The sequence below is a fragment of the Staurois parvus genome, unplaced genomic scaffold (assembly GCF_062004578.1).
Source record: "Staurois parvus isolate SC_StPar_1 unplaced genomic scaffold, SC_StPar_1.0 ptg001490l, whole genome shotgun sequence".
Lineage (NCBI taxonomy): Eukaryota > Metazoa > Chordata > Amphibia > Anura > Ranidae > Staurois > Staurois parvus.
Genome location: NW_028319286.1, coordinates 1,203,554 through 1,220,218, shown reverse-complemented (window position 1 = coordinate 1,220,218; position 16,665 = coordinate 1,203,554). Strand labels below are relative to the sequence as shown.

The window sequence follows — 16,665 nt, the reverse complement described above, 5'->3', positions numbered from 1 at the left end:
TTGCATTCTTCCATCTTTTCTATTAGAAAAATGTAATGAGTTTCTTGCTTTTCTTTTTTGCTTTTTTTTACTTGTGCCATTTGTTTTTATAATATTCCAGAGACTGTAAGCTATCTCCTGTTCAGAAATATCCTATTCTTAACAAGCCTTTATTAACCCACCAGTGGAAGAGTTGTCAGTATAGTCCAGGGATAAATTCTGGGTTACAAAATATAGGACACAAGGGCGTGTGGTATGAGTGGAGATTTTTCTTCACCTTATGTCTAGCCCATATAGCCAAGGCATATGACAACGCGGGAAATATTATTGGGAGATGCAACCTAGTAAAATCCCACATCAGGGCTGCTATAGAACCCACTGAGCAGGAAAATGCTTACATATCAACCCACTGTGGAATTGGGCCTTTAAAAGTGGTAACTGCCAATTGGGCAATCTATGCCTTTCTCAACCAGGGTGCCTTAAGGTTTCTTCAGGGGTGCATTGGCAAAATATAAAAAAATTGCCCAAAACTTATATACAAGCCAGCGGGTGGGACACGTCTGCCTTTTAGTTACACAAAGCCATAGGTTTTCATTGTGCACCATTACGACCTTCTAGCCGCCAGCGTCCTGACTCCCAATGACATCATCAGCTGATAAGGAGGATGTCAGCTGCCTACACAGCATCCTAGTTTCACCCTCCCCTCTCCCTCTCCATCAGTGCTGGGGTCACATTAGCTCAGTGATGGAGAAAAACTGAAGGAAAAGAGAAACATTGGAATACTAGTCAGTACCGGTTTGCAAAAGTGTATTTGCATTGGAAGAATAAATCACCTCTATTGTTGGGTGTCCTACATGTGTGGATGTTGCTGCGTTATATAAAACTATTAGAATAGTTTTTCACATTTTAAAATGGGGTGCCTCAAGACTCTCCATAATTTTAAAGGGTGCCTCGGGACTGTCTATAATTTTATAGGGTGCCTCGGAACTGTTCCATAATTTTAAAGGGTGCCTCAGGACTGTCTATAATTTTAAAGGGTGCCTCAGGACTGTCTATAATTTTAAAGGGTGCCTCGGGACTGCCCATCATTTTAAAGGGTGCCTCGGGACTGTCCATCATTTTAAAGGCTGCCTCGGGACTGTCCATCATTTTAAAGGGTGCCTCGGGACTGTCCATCATTTTAAAGGGTACCTCGGGACTGTCCATCATTTTAAAGGGTGCCTCGGTACTGTCCATAATTTTAAAGTGTGCCTTGACTGAAAAAAGGTTGAGAAACACTACTCTAGCAATCCCTTCATAACAGTGGTACAAAGTGATTGGAAATCATTCTTTTGAAGGTGAAGTCAGTCCCTATAGATTTGTCTGAATACTGAGACATTATTCCTCATTTCCTGAGCTCTATTTCAACCAAAAGAAAAGTAAATTCCAGCCATTGGGGAAAGGAAGAATAATGGAAGCGACAGCAAAAGTAAAATACATTTTTTTTTTTTTAATTGGTAAAATTGATTTTTGGGGATTGCTAGTGACATCAGAGAGCCAGCAATAAAGACATTACAACAGCCTCTATGCAAGGTACTGTTGGAATAGCAAGAGGAATGCTGTGGATCACTTTAAAACCTTAGTTTAGTCACAAACAAATTGGCACAAGGAACATTACTTACTAGTAATCTAATGTGTTTACCATGCTGCTGGCATTCATTGAAATCTTCCTCCTCCGACTCCCCTCCTTACCCCTGCCATTGTAATCTCCTGGTGCGGCAGGGGTTAATAGAGCCAACAGGCTTGTGACAGGCACTTATCAATAGTGCTCGGCAATGCCAGCCATTTCTGTCCAGCTTTTCCATTCATATACATCTTCTATGAATGAAAAATAATCTATGAATGGAGGACGGGTGAATGAAAGATCCGCAATCTCCATTCATAGATTGGGGGATCAATGGAGGAAGATTTAAATGAATGCAGGAGACAGCAGCACAAGGGACACATCAGAGTAATAGCAAGTTTTGTCCCTTGTCCCTTTTTTTTTTTTTATTATATTATGACAAAACTCAGGCTTTTAACCTCCTCCCTGCTGTACAGTATTCTGTGTAATGTATAGGAACAGGGCATAGAGGTACCTAAAAATGGTATGTAGAATTTACAAGGGATCAACATGACCAGGTATCTTAACATTTTCAGAAGTTTCATGACAGGTAAAGCTTTTCATTACTGCCATACATATTAGTTTATCTACTTTTAACCGTGTCTTCTCCCGCACAGATTTTACTGTTAATGGGAGTCCAGCAACTATTACTATAGAGACGTGTGAAGGATCCGGAGACTGGAGCAATCTGGTTGGAGGTGAGTACTGAAAATGGCATAAGGGATTTTTTATTTCACAGAAAAAAGAAAAGTTGACAGAGTTTGTAAGGTGTGTTTCCAACTTCACAATCGGCTCAGGCCTGGTGATAGTTTTGCCAGCTTAGCAAACCACTGTTTCATATAAGGTCTTACAAATTTTGTGAATATGTTCGATCTCTGTGAACACACATCAATGTAGATTTATTTACAGTTTGTGCAATCAGATTGTAAACATGTTAAAAATGTCTCCTTAGTTTTTATACATGAAGTGAGCAACTTTAGTTTTTTTAAAACTGGACACAAAGAGCTCTGTCTGTTAGCTCATTGATCGCATGGGCCATTTAAGGGTGAACTTAGGAGGCGGCAAGGACTACGTCTGCCATAAGAAGTGCTTGTTATCCATCGTCAACATTTTCCAGCATGTGGGAAAATTTTTGAACAATGTGTCTAACCCTTTTGGAAATGCACTCTGAAAGGATTATAGGATGGGCTTGTGATTTGAAACATCTGAACCATAATAAATTGTAATTCTGTCTTTTATGCTTGACCCCGGTTTTGTTTCCCATGCAGATGACACCCTGATCTTTTGGCAGGGGCTGCGTGATGCTGGGCTGCTGGGTGATGTTATTCAAGAGTTTCATCGGGAGCTGCTTGAAACGATGAAAGGCCTGAGACAGCGGTTGCAGATTCCCCCCATCCAGCTAGAGGGTAATTCAGCTGTCAATTAGATTGATCTATGCGTAAAACCCAACTCTGGGATCAGCGCCCCAAAACTGATCTCCCTCCCACTGTATGTTTTTAATACTTTTTCTAAAAGTATTTAGGTCAGTCATGTGACACCGCAGTGGGAAATCCTTAGTGTAACTAAACCCATACCAAAAACGTAATATGAGAAATATCCGCTGCACTCCAATTAGCTCCTCCTGCGGTATTTTTAATAATCAGTGGATTGACTTCCTACAGTGATGTCTCCAGCTCAAAACCAAATTTCCTTGACACGTTTCACCACTCCTGGCATGCTCCTGCACCACTCCTGGGGAAGTTCCCCTATCCTTGTGAGCAAGCCAGGAGTAGCTAAAAGCATCAACAAAGGTTGGTTTTGATTTGGAGACATCACTGTAGGCAGTTAATTCACTGATTATTAAAAATACTGAAAGAAGAGCTAATTGCAGTGTGACGGATATTTTTTCCTATTTTCAATGAAGAGTGGAGACGGACTGATGGACTGTGTTGGCCGGTACCCAGGTTGTCCGTGAGCAGGAGAGGCCAGTCTTGAGCGGAGCTATGTATCTTTGTGCAAAAATGTAATAGATTGCAGACTGCTGGTTCTTGGTGTGGTAGATGCATTTTATTTCCAAGCTATTTTCACTTGGTGATCCTGAAAATGCCACATTTTCTGTCCATGGGTTGGCTACATCACTCCTCCACTCTGTCTATGGAGGGTGATGTGGTTGCCCTAGGCTGCTCTCCTGATATGGACTACAAACATGTTTGCATCCTAGATTGTAAGCTTCAAGGATCAGGGCCCTCCTATCCCTCTTGTATTGAACTGTATTGTTGCTGTATTGTCTCCCTTTTTATTGTAAAGCGCTGAGCAAACTGTCTGCGTCATATAAATCCTGTATAATAATAATAATATCTTTATTGAAATTACATGGGGGGGGCAATGCATAGGCAATTCTTTTGGTAAAGGTGAACCATCCCTTTAATGATGGGGTCCATGATGCTTTGTTCTGTTTGTCCTCAGATTGAGGACGTCTAGTGGAGATTAATGCAGGGGTCAATAAAAGAGAGGGTGAGAGTTGGAATTAGAGCTTTTTTTTTTTTAGTAAGAGTAAGTTCACTTTTAGAACATGTTACATGCTCCACCCATTTTTAGGGTGGAACATGTAACCTATTCCAACATCTGCCGCCTATTTTTAAATTGTGACAGTGTGCAGGGAAAGGATCAGATATGCCATCCACACGGCCACGTCATTCATACACAGTTTCCTGTGAATGATTGCCTACAAGTACCTTCAGCCATTGCAACTGTTGGCTTGTAGTTCTCAATGAACTATGTGGGTGCTGGTAAGTGCTCTTGATCTTCCTGGACTTAAATAACTGCCTTACCATACAAGTCTGCAGGAGCCTGAGGTTACACCCCACAATCTGCTGATCAAGTGTGCAATGCTCTGCAGGCCCCTGGGGGAAAAAAATATGCACATTTTTTACCTGCAAAAAAATGCTTTTTTTTTTCAAAAGATAAACTTATCCTTTAAAATCTCTGAGATATTACATAGCAACTTCAAAAGCTTTATTTTATATTTTTGTATTGCTTAAATGTGTGAACCTGGAATTGCCCCTTTCCGCCCCCTTGGATAATAATGGTACATTACCAATTATCTTCACTAGGACACATTACTCACTAATACTTTATCCTAGCGTTGACTTGCCCTGTCACGAATCTCTTTTTTTCTTCTGTGATTCAGTGTTGTGGCTTCCAGTCCAACTCCTTATTAGTTGTAAGCTCACAAAACTGCAGATAGCAGATGGATAAATTTGATTCAACAAACAAATAATATATGGTTGACTTCTCTTTAAAGGTTTTATCTGGAGCCACTGTTGGGTTATAAGTGATTCGGCAACAAGCACTGGACCTTTTTAAGGATTTGGTTTTATCTCTTGTGCTGCTGTCACTTTTGTATCTTTTCTCTCAGCCGGTATCCTCCTTCTGTTTTTCAGACGCTGTGCTTCTCAACAACATTGTCCAGAATTTCGGCTTGCTGGATTTGATTAAGAAAGTGCTAGCTAGTCACAAAAGCCAGATGGACCGCTCTAGAGAGCAGTACACCAGAGATTTAGCAGGTACGGTTACTTTCAGCACCCTCAAAACAGTCCAGACTGTGGCGAAGCTTGATGTGTGTTTTGATTTCAGTGAAATATGTACCAAAATGCAAAGATGTAACTCCTACCTTAGGCCCTGTTCACACCAGAACGCAATGCAAGAAACCGGCGTTCGTGTGCGTTTCTCCGCACCCTGTTCGAAACGGGTGTGCAGCGGGTGTCAATGTTAAAGTAACAAAGCTTATTTTTGTCAATTAAAGTAACAAACATGTCATACTTAACTGCTCTGTGCAGTGTTTTTGCACAGAGCAGCCCCAATCCTCCTCTTATGGGCTCAATCACCGGTGCTCCAGGCTCCTTCTCTTCAGCAAGTGCTCCCTTGGACACCCCACTTTCTATGGGGGGCACTGGTGTGGGCTCCCTCCTGAGCCTTCCTGTCTGCAACTATTGACACTGACTGGGTGGCTCGGCCCCCTACCTGCCACATCATTTGATTGACAGCAGCGGGAGCCAATGATTCCCCTGCTATCAATCTTCCCAATGAGGAGGGGGAGACAGTGGCGAGAGCCTGCTGCTCTCGTGCACATTGCTGGATTGGATTGGGTTCAAGTAAAAATAAGCAGAGGGCTGGGGGGGATCCTGCAGCACAGAAGGTTTTTTTTTTTTTACCTTGATGCCTAGAATGCATTAAGGTGAAAAAAAACCTTAAGGCTTTAAAACCACTTGAAGTTACCGACACCCCAAACATAGGTCACAAACAAAGTGGGTTTACCTGCACCAGATCGTATGGTACAATAGTACCATGCGATCCAGTTACTGGAGTTTCCAAAAGTCGTGCATGCATGCAATCAAAATGAATGGGCCCAAATCTCACCGCACTGAACCGCATGTAAATTGCACAGGGATGCGCAGCACATTCCTAGTGTGAACCGGCCCATACGATGGCCCTACAGAAGCAGTTAGTTATGCAGGCATGGACTGGCAGCATGTCTTTGACTGGAAGTTCACTAAACATGTCCTTATTTCATCTGAGCATACATGTTTGATAAAAGTGGAACTAAAACCTCATATCCTCTACAGCCAGGGGAGCTGTCATCTTGATCTGCAGTAGCCATCGTTGTGCACATGTGATCAGCTATGAGACACTATCCATTTGATGGATTTGACAGTTCAATTGAAAACTAACATATTCACAGTAGTAACTACAACCGCAATCATTCAAGGCATGTCCTGGATGTAACTATATTGTGAAACCATATGTTAAAGTAATAGTGCAGCGCTATAAATGCATGTTATTAATCATAAACGCATGTAAAGTCAACAAAGTGCAAATAAGTGCAATAATGATGTAAACTGGTAAATGGTGCTAAAAAAAGTTCATATAATCATTCTTGAATAATGGAATGTCCTTCGTGTGAGAGTACCAACTCAGAGAGTGCCCATGAATGGCATGTGTGGTTTTTCTGTGATGAACAGTAGTGTATGAACTTGTGAAAGGTAATCCTTGTGGCGGGTGTACACTCACAAAAACAAAAGTATTAATGCGCATGGGTTACAAATGTCACACATCTGGGGGTGCAGCGGTATGCTGGCAGCTATGGGTTAGTCATCCAGTTCCATCCATCAGGGTGGGTGCCAAAATGGTCCTGGGGAGGAATTAGCTCAGCCACAGGAGCCAGAAAGGTGCTTAATAGTGTAGTACTTTATTATAATAGTCACGAGTAACAATTTAAAATATTCATGTAGAGTAATAAAAATAATAGCAAAGTGATTACCAAGATGGCCGCCGCTCCTCAATGGCGGCGGCGTGGCGTCAGCAATAGGGCTCCACCCAATGCGTTTCGTGTACCAACACGTCCTCGGGGGCACACCCATAATGAATCCTGGTTTATTTTGGTGGGAATGATTGCGATTACACAAGGTTTCCAAATCTTCAAAATCATTTAGCCACAGACATATGAGGTCTCTGCTTAATTTTGTAGTTTAAGGTGGTTGATGAGCTTCATCGCTGGTCACAGCAGCCAGGGAATGACAGATCTGAAACCATAAGTGACAAGAAGTTTGTCCTTTCTAGCATGTTTCAGTGTAGGGACAATCGGTGTATGGATCTTCACTGTTTGTCCTCTGCTGTCCCTGCAAACACTCGTCATGCCTGTCCCAGGCATTGTAGCAGACAGGGAACAGTTTACAGGGCTGTGCTGTAATCAAAGCTATCTGTTTGAGAAGGGCAAAAAATACCTGCTGAATTTTGGCAGAAATCTTGATAGGTGAGATGTTCCTGTGCTCTTTGTCTGATCACAAGGGCAGTATTGGCATAGAACGGAGGAACTTTACCATATGGAGGAAGATAAAATGGAGGTTTTCCGTACAAGGTGGGAAAAGTGGGTAGAATGTAAAAAGTCAGATTTATACCTAGAATATGTGAAATAGAGGAAAGTCATAGGGGACAAATACAATATAATATCATTATTATTCTAGAAATAAGATCTTTAGAATGAAGGGAAAAGTGCATAATCAAGGCGGGGTGGAGGGGGAGGAGGGAGGTGTAAAAGGATACCATGATTAATGTTATATTTTGAGAATGTCAGACAAATTTGTGTAATTTTGTCTGTTTTATTAGCTTTTGTATATTTAAAATGGTAAATTGAGAAGATATAGTAAAATATTTAAATCGAAAAAAAAGAGTCTACCTAGAAGAACTGATGCTGGTTTGAAGGCAAAGGGTAGTCACTCCAAATATTGATTTCGATTTTTATTCTGTTTGCTCACTTTGCATTTTGTAAATTGACAAAAATAAACAAATTATAAAAAAAAAAAAACAAGGGCAGTATTGGAGATGAGGAGTAGAGGTCTATGTTCTTTGTAATCCTTCAAAAATGAAGTAGGCAGGAGGACTATTATTTAGCGACGTTTCTGTACACCTTCTCTTAGTTTTTGTTGGAAAAAAGAGGATGCCTATTGTGTCGCTCACTCTAGTAGCTTTAATTATATATGTAAAATATTATTACTAAAATGTGACATGAAAGTTTTTAAAAGTGTGAATTTTTTTTTTTAAACCTTCCAAATGTTACTGTAAATTAAGGTCGGAGAATGAATCTTGTTGAAATCCTTTTCTCCACAGCACTGGAGCAGCAGTGTGATGAACACAGGAGACGAGCCAAGGAGCTGAAGCACAAATCTCAACATCTGAACAACGTACTGATGACATTGACCCCTGTCAGCATGCCCCCTCCGGCCAAGCGGCCACGTTTAACCCGTGCAACTTCTGGCCCTGCTGCTATAAGCTCACAGGTGTCTTCTCAGCCAACGCAGATCACCCTTCCCCAAGGAATGTCCATCTCTCAATTGACCAGCATTCCATTTGGTAAAGTACTCTCTGCTAGTATCCCCTCCTCCACCTCTTCAGTCCTAAACAGGAACTCAACTTCCCAAGCCAGCTCGCCTTCCTCCCCAGTTTTGGGGGGCTACACTATCCTTACCCCTTCAGGAAGCAACTTCCCAGGCACTCTGGAAATTCACCCCGACTCATCCAACCTCACTGTTCTAAGTACGGCGGCTATGCAAGATAGCAACACTGTTCTCAAAGTGATGAGCCCCATCCAGCTGCTCACTTTGCCAGGGCTGGGGACCATACAGAACTTTGCACAGCTAGCGTCAGCCGGGGGTACCCTTGTAGCCATGCCCTGTGACTCAGCGGATGGAGAGGAGGAGCATACCACCATAGAGGTAACATCTCTGACTGAGGACCAGATGCAGAAGTAGAGATGGGAAGCCTCATTTTGGTACCTTAACAGATCGGACATGTCATGTGACAGTGATGGATGAGGGGAGTTTAGCTGGAGGAAGCTGATGAACCAAAGAAGGATGAGGGAAGTTCTGTGTTCTACAGATCTGCAGCAAATTGCACAGAATACAGACGAAGATGGTTCTATCACCAAACAGGATGTTGAATATTAATAGACAGAGCCTCACGCCTTAGTAGTGAGATGTTCCTGTGGTCACTCCTAGGAAAGTCTGATGGCGCTTTTCTGGATGAGCCTGGGTGGCGTTTTCCAGCGGAATGGGCCAAGATGGAGCCGCCAAGCCTTCAGTGTTATTATCATCCAATATCTGCGATGTGCAGTGGGTTTAGCAATGTTCTAAGAGCTTGTACCCCAGGAATTAGAATGTATTGGAATATGACAGCCCTGAGAAGTTTATCAAAGTAGATAGCGTTAGGTTGCACCAGGTGAGAACCTTCTTTGCCTGTACCCGTGGAGAAGCTTCCATGAAAGCTGGAGCACAACTGACTTTCAGCTTTCACCAAAGCTTCCCTTATGGGATCATGCAGGTTTATTCCTTTATAATGTTCATAAGAAAAGTGGTGAACAGATTTATTTAGAATTCAAGAGCCAGTCAGTCCAGTCCAGAAGCTAATGGGCACTTTTTATGAACCAATAGGAAAGCTCAATATATGTGCCAGCTGTTTTTTTTTTTTATTTCTTTTTATGCACCTTGCCTACTTGGATTTGTCCAGCCTTGCACTAAAATCCTATCGGCATTCCACAATTTGCTTTGATCTCCAAGCTGCTAGTATGATACAAGACCTGGCACTTTCATAAATGCACATGGATACCAGTTCTGTTACCCCAGTAATATATGCAGCAGCAGACAGGGTTGAAAAGAGCAATTCTATGTTTAAGCATTCAAAAAGTTGTCAGCTTTTGGCAATTACATAGTTTTATTCCTATTGGCCTCTTTATATGTGTGACTACCACACAAATAATGGTTCGGCGTGGTTCTTTGTTTTTGGTGAAAGCGCAGGCTGAATACCCATTGATGTCACTGATTTTTTATTATTTTTTTTTTTTTTAAATTAATGGATCACACTGTTGCAGAATCTGCCTTGTGTTGAGGTCAGAGAACTTGCATTAGTTGAGCGGATTTTTATTTTGTGCTGCTGCAGTACCCAAATAGCTTTAAGAAGACACTGGGTCATTCCGTCCAAAACTCATAACTCAATAGTACATTTTTATTGTAAGGAATAGTCAACAACTTTATGTGAGACCTTGTACCTACACCAAAAATCCCATACACCTTATGATTGGGTGTGCTACGGCACCTTTCCATCCCTGACTGGGTCTTTACTGCTGTCTGAGACCTTTCCCACCACATTGCAACTGTGAGATCCTGGTCTCTTTATAGAGTTTCTCTTTAAATGTGTTCACGGACGTGCCCACAATAATAGGAAATAGAATATGACAAAGTGTAGTCTAATTTTATATCTTAATAAAAGCTAATATTTTGTTTGTGTATGTGACTACTTTTCAGCATTTTGCATTATAACAAGTACCAGAGGTGTTCAGCAAAACAATTACGGGGTGATTCATAGTCTTTCCATTATTTGGTTTCTTGATGTTTATTATATTATTATTATTATAGTTCTTCAGCAATGTCCTGTGTGTCTGCTCGAACGTGAGATTTCAAGAAAAACTCTACAGAGAGGTTCTGCCATTATAATAGTTCTTCAGCAATGTCTTGTGTGCAGTGGTGTATTTAGGTTTTATGCCGCCTTGGCAACACAAAAATTGTCAGCCCCCACAGACATCGACCAACACAACCCCCCCTTCCCCCTTTTGCAGAGAAAGCCTGGCGTTGACCAATGACACCCCTGCCCCCCCACTCGGGAGAGCCTTCTACTTACTAACCCTCCCCCCCCCCCATGGTCACAGTGGTGTATTTAGGTTTCGTACTGCCCTAGGCAACACAAAAATTGTCAGCCCCCACAGACATCGACCAACACAACCCCCCCTTCCCCCTTTTGCAGAGAAAGCCTGGCGTTGACCAATGACACCCCTGCCCCCCCACTCGGGAGAGCCTTCTACTTACTAACCCTCCCCCCCCCCCATGGTCACAGTGGTGTATTTAGGTTTCGTACTGCCCTAGGCAACACAAAAATTGTCAGCCCCCACAGACATCGACCAACACAACCCCCCCTTCCCCCTTTTGCAGAGAAAGCCTGGCGTTGACCAATGACACCCCTGCCCCCCCACTCGGGATAGCCTTCTACTAACCCCCCCCCCATGGTGACAGTGGTGTATTTAGGTTTTATGCTGCCCTAGGCAACACAAAAATTGTCAGCCCCCACAGACATCGACCAACACAACCCCCCCTTCCCCCTTTTGCAGAGAAAGCCTGGCGTTGACCAATGACACCCCTGCCCCCCCACTCGGGAGAGCCTTCTACTTACTAACCCTCCCCCCCCCCATGGTCACAGTGGTGTATTTAGGTTTCGTACTGCCCTAGGCAACACAAAAATTATCAGCCCCCACAGACATCGACCAACACAACCCCCCCTTCCCCCTTTTGCAGAGAAAGCCTGGCGTTGACCAATGACACCCCTGCCCCCCCACTCGGGAGAGCCTTCTACTAACCCCCCCCCCCCCCATGGTGACAGTGGTGTATTTAGGTTTTATGCTGCCCTAGGCAACACAAAAATTGTCAGCCCCCACAGACATCGACCAACACAACCCCCCCTTCCCCCTTTCGCAGAGAAAGCCTGGCGTTGACCAATGACACCCCTGCCCCCCCACTCGGGAGAGCCTTCTACTTACTAACCCTCCCCCCCCCCCATGGTCACAGTGGTGTATTTAGGTTTCGTACTGCCCTAGGCAACACAAACATTGTCAGCCCCCACAGACATCGACCAACACAACCCCCCCTTCCCCCTTTTGCAGAGAAAGCCTGGCGTTGACCAATGACACCCCTGCCCCCCACTCGGGAGAGCCTTCTGCTAACCCCCCCCCCCATGGTGACAGTGGTGTATTTAGGTTTTATGCTGCCCTAGGCAACACAAAAATTGGCAGCCCCCACAGACACAACCAACACAACCCCCCTTCCCCCTTTCGCGGAGAAAGCCTGGCGTTGACCAGTGACACCCCTGCCCCCCCACTCGGGAGAGACTTCTACTTACTAACCCTCCCCCCCATGGTCACAGTGGTGTATTTAGGTTTCGTACTGCCCCCCTAGGCAACACAAAAATTGTCAGCCCCCACAGACACCAACCAACACAACCCCCCCTTCCCCCTTTCGCGGAGAAAGCCTGGCGTTGACCAATGACAGCCCTGCCTCCCACTCGGGAGAGCCTTCTACTACCTCCCCCCCCCCCCCCATGGTGACAGTGGTGTATTTAGATTTCGTGCTGCCCTAGGCAACACAAAAATCCCCCCCCACAGAGAGGCCCTGACACCGGCCAACACCCCACTCACCCACGAAGAGTGCCTGAGATTGACCAACAACACCCCAGCCCCCCCACCCCACCCTGGCAAGAGATAAGACACTCATCTTCACAACTCCGGACATCCCCGGGAACAAGAGTCAGGCTCTACATACACCAAGCAGCCTCTCACAGATCCCACCTGGTCCCCATTCTATGTGCGTCTCTTCTTCCATCTCTTCTTTAGGGGAGCGGCGCTGCCCCCCTGAAAGATGCTGCTGCCCCCCTGTAAGATGCTGCCCTAGGCAAACGCCTTGTTTGCCTTGTGGTAAATACACCCCTGCCTGTGTGTCTGCTCGAACATGAGATTTAAAAAAAAAATCTACTGAGAGGTTCTGCCATTGCCGAAAAATTTTTGGTTTTCTGGCCACCGCTAGTTTCAATACTTGCTAAGCTTTTGGCAAGGAGAAAACATGCAACAAAGAGTGACGTTAACTCTTCACAAGCTTCTTCCAGTAAGCGACTTAGAAAGCATTGAAATGATTGGATCGGTTTGACAACCAGTATATATTTAAAAAAAAAAAAAGAATAGCTTTTGCAACCTATTTAATCCCTCAGTGTGTGGAGGACTCTCAGCCTGGGTTCACATACATGCGGTGCATTCCTGCGCAAATCACATGCGATTTGCGTGCGGTGCGATTGGAGCCGTACATTTTGGATGGCTCTAATCACACCGCACCAAAAACACGCAGGACCCTTTTTTTGGTCCGCACTAGAATCGGATCGCATTGGTTTTCACACCTTATGTGATCCGATTCTGCACATCGCACCGCGTTTTGTGGACCGCTTTCTGAGTGTTGTTAACATACAAACCCGCAGCGGTTCGCATGAACGGGGTGCGATTCTGATGCGGTGCAGAGTTTGTACTGAAAGCGCTGCGAATTCCGCACCACATCAGTGTGAACCAGGGCTCAAGGTGAGGTAATCCAACCCATTCCCCTTAGTGTTTTACTTTTACTACAACGGGTAGTCTGAATGTTTGCACAGGGAGCGGGATCTTGTGTCTTTGCTGTAGGAATTGCATACCGGGGTAATCGAGATCTCACCAGTGGACCAGCAAAAAGGATTTAAGAAACTCTGAGATGTTTTAAGGTAACTCTTTTGCCTAGTTAAAAAAAAAAAGTCAAAAAGCGTGACCTGCAAGAGAAGAAGAGTTGAGTTATTCCCACCCATCCTACCAACTGTTCTTCTGATCTTTACTTTATTCAAGAGCTACAGCCTCCTGGAGAATCTCAGCCTCAACATTTCCAGACGTGTCGGATGTCTGTGTTCCCCCGTCCTGTGTTGTGGTTCCTACTCTCGTCTATGTTGTTTGTAGTGACTGAGGCACTGGGGGATGAAATGGCAGATCATGGCGGCGGGCAGGCATCTCACACCGGAAATGTGTTAGACGTGAAGAGGCCATTTTTCTGCAAGAGAGTGAAGATTAGAGGAACAGGTGGACAGGTGAGTAGAACTACTTCTCCTAGGGCATGGTTTTTGACATATTTTTTGACCACCGGTTCACATATATGCGGCCATGAGGGCCACGTTGTGCACGGGCACGAGAGCCCGTTCATTTGAATGGATTCCCGTGCCCATGACGCGCAGGGAAGAAGTCCCGGCACTTCTTTTGAAAATGCAGCCCGCACGGGACCTCGGTTCCCAGTACGGTTGCATTTTCCAGTGCGTTTTCCCGTCCACGGGTCCGCATTTCTCTGTGCAGGTGGTGCGGCTGCTCGGATTTTCGTGCGGATCCGCAGCGGCACCACCCGCACAGATGAGAACCTAGGATTAAACCTGGTGGCATGGTTGCCCTAAAGAATGCATCCAGTTAGATCATTTTTTATTTAGGGTTGAGTAGAGGAGAACCTTTGCATGGTTTCATTGCTATCTTAGCCCTCATAACGGAGAGAGACCCTCATTTCCACTTTCTCAAAGAGAGAAAGTGAAGTAAGATTTCTAAAAAAACAGCTAATAACAGCGATTAACAAAAGCAATATGGGTTCTAGTCTTCCTTTTACTCTTTTAAATAAAGCATGATTTTATTTGTCTTGGGAGATTTCTCCCCACTTCCTGGCCCAGCAAGAACAAAGTGAAACAAAATTTCCCCAAGAGGGGGCCACGTAGGGAAGCAAAAATGGAGGTTCTCCATCCTTCCACACTCTCTCCAAAACTGCAAAATAATGTTTTGGCTGAAGGTCCTATAAGGTCAGTAAAGCAGAGCTGAACAAGAGAAATCAATAGACTCCCCTGCTGAACAGTTTGGATGGAGGAATCTCCCCTGAAGCCCATTGCATTTTTACAGCTGCTGCTCCCACAGAGTACCCGATCAGGGACTGCATCTGTTTAGCTGCAGTTAGCATTCAAATGGAGAATTTTTGGCCTGCCTCCTTCAACTTAGAGATCAAGTCCAAATAATCAAAACCGGTGAAAAGCAAAGTACCTTTGATAACCATAGCAACAGAACTACTGTGTTTTTTAGTCACAATGGCTTTGCAGGAAATAATGATTTTGTTTGAATTTCATTTTTATATATAAACGAAGCCACAATTTACGTCTCATTTCTTTACTTTTTATCAGTTTCTTGATAACGAGATTCCTGGTAGCAGATGGCATGTAATCTCAGTAGTAGAGAAAACTGACAGTCTGAAGGATGGAGCTGACTAATGAAACAAGGTAACCCCGGTTATATCTGGCTTATTGTATAGCGATGGCAGTTAAAGGACCAGTACACCTTAAATTGGTATTTCAGTTATGATTGCACACTACTGGACTGAGTGGCCTGCTGGCATTCTTGCATGTGACAAGAACTCCAGCCGTAGAATTCCCCGTATGGATTGCCTTAATGTTAAATCTAAAGTGACGACGGCTCTCATTCATCAAGCCGCAATGGAACATGAGGTATTGCTAAAGGGTGCCTAAGGCATGTTAGGATGACAGGTGACAATATTGACTTGATGAATCAAGAGCAGGGACTCTTGCTTGTGGCGGCTCAGGTTGGTGAGTGGCGCTAGGATCTGTTGAATGGTTTCTGCCCGCCTGTACACACTCAGAACTTCAATGTCCTGCTCTGACCCTTTTTTCAGGAACATGCTCTAGTATATAGCTCCAAAGGGGTTTATTTACTAAAGCTGGAGAGTCCAAAATCAGACTCCCTTCTGCATAGAAACCAATCAGCTTCCAGGTTTCATTGCCAAAGCTTCATTGAACAAGCTGAGGTTAGAAGCTGATTGGTTTCTATGCAGAAGGGAGTCTGATTTTGGACTCTCCAGCTTTAGTAAATAAACCCCAAAGTGTCTTGGCAAAGGAGTCCTTTGTAGGCTAATAATGGTTCTCTATAGCAATCCAAATGAGCGGTTTATTAGGGTATAAAATTGTTTACTTGTTTTGTTTTTTGATATTTTTGGCTCATTTTCCCTGTGTTTATAATGCCTAGATGTACACGGGGAACTGCCTGTATTGCTAATAACTCTGCCCTGTCTGGCTATTCACTGGAAGGAGTCAATGGATGATGTAACGGGAAGAATAAAACACTGAAACACTGGTTGTGTGATTTTTTTTCTTTCCTTTCACTGTTTAATTAAAAGCTAATGGCTAAAAAAACAACCTTGTGAATAAAGGACCCACTGGAAAAGAAGTCCTCGAGAACAATTCTGCGGCTTGAAAAACAATATATTTATTGAAAGATATATACCAAGTATCAAAAAGGCAAAATTCCCTCAATTTTACAATTGTCAGTTAAAATAACGCAGCGCCGTATTGCAAAAAATGGCCTGGTCAGGAAGGGGGGTAAATCCTATGAGGGCAAGTGGTTAAGTGCTGCGCAAACTGTTGGCGCTATATAAATCCTGTATAATAATAATAAAGAGATGATTTGATGAACAGAATCTTGACATGGATGGTGTAGGTTAGCTTTTAATTAATATAAAAATGATAAAAACAGAAACGGGATCTACTGCAAAAAGATGTATGCAAATATATTAATATATTGTTGTGCCGGCTCACCCAAAATTGAGGGTGGTGTCCTCAGAACCAAAGTAATTAATGACAAAAAAACAACCTTGTGAGTAAAGGACCCACTGGAAAAGAAGTCCTCAAGAGAACAATTCTGCGACTTGAAAAACAATATATTTATTGAAAGATGTATACCAAATATCAAAAAGGCAAAATTCCCTCCACCTTACAATTGTTAGTTAAAATAACGCAGCGCCGTATCGCAAAAAATGGCCTGGTCAGGAAGGGGGTAAATCCTATGAAGGGCAAGTGGTTAAGTGCTGCGCAAA

At 43.7% G+C, this 16,665-nt stretch overlaps 1 protein-coding gene across 2 annotated transcripts in view; it reads left to right on the top strand.

Moving 5' to 3' along the window:
* Positions 1-15,926, top strand: part of GMEB2 (glucocorticoid modulatory element binding protein 2) — a 42,942-nt gene extending 27,016 nt beyond the window's left edge. For both annotated transcript variants that reach the window (XM_089662569.1, XM_089662570.1), the window contains exons 7-10: positions 2,239-2,319; positions 2,890-3,027; positions 5,044-5,166; positions 8,267-15,926. In XM_089662569.1, the coding sequence (XP_089518695.1) occupies positions 2,239-2,319; positions 2,890-3,027; positions 5,044-5,166; positions 8,267-8,907 (983 nt within the window). In that variant the 3' untranslated portion in view covers positions 8,908-15,926. The remainder of the gene's footprint in view (positions 1-2,238; positions 2,320-2,889; positions 3,028-5,043; positions 5,167-8,266) is intronic.
* Positions 15,927-16,665: the final 739 nt, after the last annotated feature.